The following is a 6,153-nucleotide window of genomic DNA, read 5'->3' on the forward strand; positions in this document are numbered from 1 at the left end:
AGGCTCTCGGAGGACACGCGGCCCCACCAGCTTGTTCTCTGCTTTGGTGCCGCAGGTGCACCGCCAGGGCAGAAGCTCCCCGGGCACCTGTCCCCAGGTCGCTCTGAGCCGGAGCTCGCACTGCGTTTCAGCGGTTTCAGACGTTGCTTCGGAGAAACTTCTCCGAAACTTTCTCTGAGGTCAGTTTATTCTAATCTTGCTCCAACCGTGTCTCTACCTCGTGCAGGTACGTGTGGAAAAGCGAAAAGCCACTCTACCACTCCTCCATCGACAGATCGGTGGCGTGTAAAAGAAGGGGTGAGTTGCGTTCTCTCATTCACGCCAAGTAGCAATGCAGTTGTAAAGGGGCTGAGTATCTTGACTTGGAAAGTGAATGCGTGAGTGATTTTTTTCTTTTTTACCAAGTGTTCCAATGCACATCCAAAGGCACATCATCCTCTGCGAGAAATCTCCACTGGGCCCTGGCCAGGTGGCTCACTTAGTTGGAGTGTCATCCTATACACCTAAAGGTTGTGGGTTCGATCCCCAGTCAGGGCACTTACCTGGGTTACAGGTGCGCTGTCTGGTTGAGGTGCATATGGGAGGCAACTGATCGATGTTTCTCTCTCATATCAATGTCTTTTTCTCTCTCTCTCTTGCTTTCACTAAAATCAATAAACATATCCTTCAGCAAGGATTAAAAAACGAGAGATAAGGAAACCGCCACACGAGTCTGTTTCAGGGGCATGTGCCATCGTGCCAAACAGAGCTAACGCCCCCACCCAAGTCTAGCCCCACCCTCCCATAACTCTCAGAACTCTGTTCGCAGGATTGCCTTTAGGCCGTCCTATTTATTTTTTAAATGCGGTAAATATATATAACATAAAATTTACCATCTTAGCCTGTTTTCCCTGGTTCCCGCGTACCGCTCATCCATTCCGTTCACCCCTGGTGTCCTCGCCCTACATCCCACAGTGCACTGGGCACACTAAGAAAGCAGCTTTGAGAGGCAGGCAGTGCCGAGTGAACCCCAGGCTTTATCAGAGTTTGGCATCAGTTTTTATTTCATGCCTCCCCTGCTTCCTCCATTTCCAGAAATGGTGGTCAATCTACAAAAACAGTTTAGCACATTGGCTGATTCGACACCGATGGTTGCCAAAAAAAGCCCTTCAAGTTTTCAGTTCAACTGGACTGGAGACACAGATGGGACTTGTTTCCACGGACACAGCCTCCAGGGGGCCCTGGAGAAGAGGGGCCAGTCGCTGACAACCAAGAACACCCTGTACTGGCTCAGCACACAGAAGTTCTGTAAAAGGTATGTGCCACGAGCAGAAATCGGAGGGTGGGAAACAGGACAGAAGCCCTGGTGTGCCCGGGGGGGGGGGGGGGGGGGGGGGGGGTTATTCAAANGTGGATCTTCTCCAGTTAAAGAAACTCACGTGTAAGATAAAGGAGTGTGGCTACAGCGATAGCCAGACAGGTTGTTGGAAAGGGAGAGTGTGGCTTGTAATCAAGAGGATCGAATTACTCGTGAGTCTCGTTTAGGAGTTTTAGGGATGGAGACATCTTGCTGTGAGGAACATTTCAGTCTGAGCGCATCGATTTGTCACGTTGTACACGTAAAACCTGTGTCAACAACATCTCAGGAAAGCTGGGGAAAGGTTTTGGATTACAGAGACTTCCCTTGTGAGAAGTCTCTCGTCTCTGGTCGCATTCCCACGAGGACACAGCACTTGTCTGTGAGGCCCTTTGCTGTGGCACTTCGGAGGGTGCGCGAACGTGCCCTGCTGTTCATGTCCCAGCTCCGCCGCTTGCTGGTTGAGGGCGAGGTATTTGCCGGCTCTGCCGCTCTGCTGCCCTTTCTCCTCCCTCACAGCCTCCAGGGGCTCCCGACTCTTTCGGAGGAAAGCCCACCACCCCCTGCGGTTCTCTGACCTTGACAGCCGCGCCCCCTCGTGCTGCTGTCCTGTCTGCGTCGGCCTCCTGGCGGTTCCCTGAGTTTGTCGTGTGCATGCCCCATGCAGGCCTTTGCATGTGCAGTGCCTCCCTGTGTATCCACACGGGCTCACTTCTTTCGGGTTTTTGCTCAAATTTCACTTCCTCCAAGAGGCCTTTCTTAACATCCCCCACTCCTGCCCAACGCACCTCATCACTCTCTACCTGCCTTGCCGATTTTCTTTTTCCTTACAGCTTTTGTCACTATTGAATGTGCTATAGTATCTCATATTTATTTTATGTATTTGTCTGCCTCCTCACACTGGCACGTAAGGTCCTTTAGCTGGGACTCAGTCTTACTTATTGAAAAATCCCAGAGGCTAGAACAGGGCCTGGCTGCTCACCAAGTGTTTGTTGAATGAATGAATAAAAAGTGGAAGCCGCGCCGTAGATTTCTTAGGAGAGTTAAAGGAGCTATTTGGGGTCTGTCACATAGTAAACACTCAGCAAATGATAACTATGATCATTATGATTATTTTAATCAAAACGAATTTTCTATTATAATAGCACTTTACTGCCTGAGTTGTGTATCAAGGTCATGAGATGCAGATGATAAAATGAAGCGACCTGTGTTAAGATGAGCTGTTCAGAAGAGCTGAGCCGCGTCTAGACGGGTTAAGGAGTGGGGCTGACTTCACTGCCGCAGTGACCAAAGGCCAGGTCTCAGCCCAGAGCAGGTGCCGCGGTGGAGGGCTCCATTCCTTTGCGGGGTCCACGTCACAGCTTTCCTGGGTTGTAAGGCCTCGGGGTAGTCCTGGCTGATGTGGAGCACGAGGCTGTGCTGCTGGTCTCTGCCCCATCTGGGCCCATGGTGGGCCCTGTGAGTTGGCAGGACCTCACCGCTGTGTGCCTTTCACGTGGTGGCGAGCAAAAGCCCGTAGGAGGCTTCAGCTCTGGGACAGAGCTGATGATCTGCATCAACATAGAAGGAGACCCCCGTCTGTACGCAGGCCAGCTGCTGACAGGTCCAGAGGCCTGCCGTGGGCTCTGGCTGATGGGGTGTCCGGCCCCGAGTCCCTGAGAGGGGAGGCCGAGCACCTGTCCCCCCACAGGACGGGGCTCAGCAGGGTCTTCCAGGTTGTCTTCACGGGAGAGGGGGAGTTTGGGGTGACTCACAGAAGGGGGATTTGAAAATAATTTGAGGATTTATATTTAACTGATGTTTTAAACTATAGTAAAAAAAAACAATAAACAATACTCAAATATGTTGTGTGCCAAATTGGATCACACTGAGACCACTGAAACACTCACCTGTGTCCCCGGGGCTATTTATCTGCGTGTGGCACCGACTTCAGACTGTCCCTTTGCACGCATTGGCCTTCTCAGACGGATGGTTGTGCCCTGCACCGCCCCTGCCTGAAACGCAGGCCTCTGCTTACCCTGCCATCTGCAGCGTTGGCTGAAGCGCGTTCACACCGCATCCGTCGGTCAAGGAAGGTCACTGGGCCCACACTCTACTCATGGCAGAGTACTAGGCGGTAGGAACCTCCCCATAACTCAGGGGTAGCTTTCTGAGCTTATGGTGAAGAACGTAATCTTCACACGGTGTCACGAGTAACTCGGCCCCAAAATGGAAGGCCCACTGCTGCGAACAGTTGTGAGCCTCTCCTCACCTTTGTGGTTTGGCGGCAGAGCTTCCCGTGAGCCTCCAGGTAGGGGAGCAGCACTGACCCCCTTACTGTGAAGGGTCTCTCTGAAACCAGCTGAAATTAGAAGAGAAGAGAAGCAAGAGACCACCCACCATGTTTGTGGGGATTCCCGTCTCAGTGGCTGTGTTTCATCCCTGTTAGGTCTTTTCGGTTTCCTGCTGCTGAGCATAGTAGGGCACTGGCCTTGTTGTGTGTTTTAAAAATCACTTCAAGGCTGAAAGTGAAAACAAAAAGTCAGTGCTGAAGGAGTGTAAGGGAGATGCACATTTCTGAGCCATGCTGTGTGCTGCGTGAAGTCCTTCTTACCCATCGCACTTCACGCCGTGAGGGGGCGCTTCTCTGCTTCCTGCTCTGCGGTCGAGAGCACGGAGAGGAGTTAGCCATCGTCAGAACCGGAGGGCAGCAGAGTTTTACAGAGCAAATAGAAAAATTCAGGAATTCATGGCCGCATGTGTTACAGAAATCGTAATATCTAAAAGTCCGTGTTCTCTGTCTGTTGCCTGCTTGTTTTTTAAACTTTTCATTATGGAAAATGTCAAGTTTATTCCGAAGTAGAGGGAACAGAAGGCGCCTGTCACTCAGCCCCAGCGATCGTCGGCAAGGCTAGACCTGCCGCACCAGTGGCCTGACTCGGGGCCCCCGCCCCGCCCTCCCGACTGTTTGGAAGTGAATTCCCAACAGCAAAATATTTTTAAAGCAGAACCATAATGCCATTAGTTAGACACACAGAAAGATTCAAATAAGAATTCCTTAATATTACTTAACATGCAGTCACTTTTTAGATTTTCCTGATTGTTGTATATTCTTTAAAATAACTCAGAATCCAAAGGAGATCCATACGTTGTCAGGGGCTGAGTTCATAAATTCCTCCTTTATCTCCTTTTTTCCCTGCAATTCACTTGGTGAGTCACCCAGGTCGTGTTCTGTACAACCTCCGCAGCTGTACAGTTTGATATCACAGGGCCGTAATCCGTTTAAAGTTCCTCTACCCACTGGATTGTCTCTGCCTCGGTGTAGGGAGAGTCAACCACAGACTGACAACTGGAAGTAGAGATTTGGGGATAGTTAGAGATTGGATTAGATTCAGGTCCTACTTTACGATAAATGAAACTGCTGTCTAAACTCTTCTTCCTATAATATATACAGGATTGGAAGTGTGATACAGGATCAAATCTGGTGTCTTATTTTGGGTGGGGGTTGGTGAGTATTTGTTTTCTTTTGTTGGCTTTAAAAATAGCTCCAGAAGCTCTGCCGGGTGCTTCTGTTTGCCTGGTGAGACCCGGGCCCTCCCGAGGGGCAGGGCCTGCAGGCCCGGGGCTGTGAGACCTGGCTCCAGACCACCTTTGTGTCTCCTGCGTGGTGACCAAGGGCCAAGCTGAAGTCTTCCCCTTTGTAAAATTAAAGAGTTTTACCAAATTATTCTAAGTTTTCTTTTAGCTCAGACTACTATGTTTAGCCTAAATACTTGTCCAGTTATTTGAGAGATGTTCAAAGGAGAGACGCATACTTTTCTAGGTGGCCATTTAAACCTAACATCTTTCTTTTTTTCCTTCCCTTCCAGCTATTGTAAACACATGACAACCTATGAAGAATCCAATTTTTCTCTGAGTTATCAGTTTATACTAAATCTCTTCTCCTTCCTGCTAAGAATAAATACCTACTTCCTCCATGAAGAAGTGAGCTTAATTGAAAAGAGACTTTTTAAAACAAAATACAGTAAAGCAAAAAAGAAATCTTCAAGATCCAGGAAAGTGAGAAAATGAGAAAAATGAAATAGAAACTTTCTTAGGAAAATATTAGTGACAGTACTGTTGAATTGTAATATAGCATTCCAGAGGATTGTGGAAGGTAGAATTTTTTGCATATATACCCATGAATAGATAGACATGCAACATGTGTGACAGATTGTGCTTATAAAATGTATATTGGAAAACAAGTGTGCTTTGAATGCATTTTTTAAATTATAAATATTCTTTGAGAAAATTAAAGCAACAGTGTTTTATAAGTGGTAAATTTATATAAATTTGTGTTCATTGTAATGTAGACCTAAGTTTGCCTTTTAAACTAGATCACTTCTTGCTCTTTATGCCCCAAAGTAAATCCCAGATGAATCAAAGATCAAAACACTATAATCTTTCACAAGTATCACAAGAGAGCAAGTATGCTTTGATGATCTTACAACGGAGAGGGATGGAGAGGGACTTCTTAGACGTTCCTGAAAACCAGAAGCCAGAAGGAAAAGACTGATACTGTGACTGTGAAGTCAAAGGTAAATGAGAAACTGGAAAAAGACATTTGTATATTTGATGGACGAAGGAATAATTTCCATAATGGATCAGTAGCTCTTTAGAAGCAATAGGAAAATCACAGGCTGAGCGAGAGATAGGAAAAGATAGCTTTTTGAAAAGAGGAAATACAAAACCCAAGCCAAAAAAACGTACGGTACTCCGTCTCACCCAAATTAAAGAAATGCAGACCGAAAGAGCTATGACACCCCACGTGGCGGATTGGCAAAGCTTGTGGAGGCGGA

General features: G+C 47.8%; 1 protein-coding gene across 1 annotated transcript in view; it reads left to right on the top strand.

Annotated features, from left to right (window-relative positions):
- The window catches only part of TAF1B (TATA-box binding protein associated factor, RNA polymerase I subunit B), a 48,717-nt gene extending 43,064 nt beyond the window's left edge, over nucleotides 1-5,653 (top strand). The window contains exons 13-15 of the mRNA XM_037048698.1: nucleotides 227-297; nucleotides 1,075-1,294; nucleotides 5,185-5,653. Coding sequence (XP_036904593.1) covers nucleotides 227-297; nucleotides 1,075-1,294; nucleotides 5,185-5,386 — 493 coding nt within the window. The 3' untranslated portion in view covers nucleotides 5,387-5,653. The remainder of the gene's footprint in view (nucleotides 1-226; nucleotides 298-1,074; nucleotides 1,295-5,184) is intronic.
- Nucleotides 5,654-6,153: the final 500 nt, after the last annotated feature.

This window comes from Sturnira hondurensis, unplaced genomic scaffold (assembly GCF_014824575.4).
Source record: "Sturnira hondurensis isolate 20B ecotype Veracruz unplaced genomic scaffold, ASM1482457v3 Scaffold0006413, whole genome shotgun sequence".
NCBI lineage: Eukaryota > Metazoa > Chordata > Mammalia > Chiroptera > Phyllostomidae > Sturnira > Sturnira hondurensis.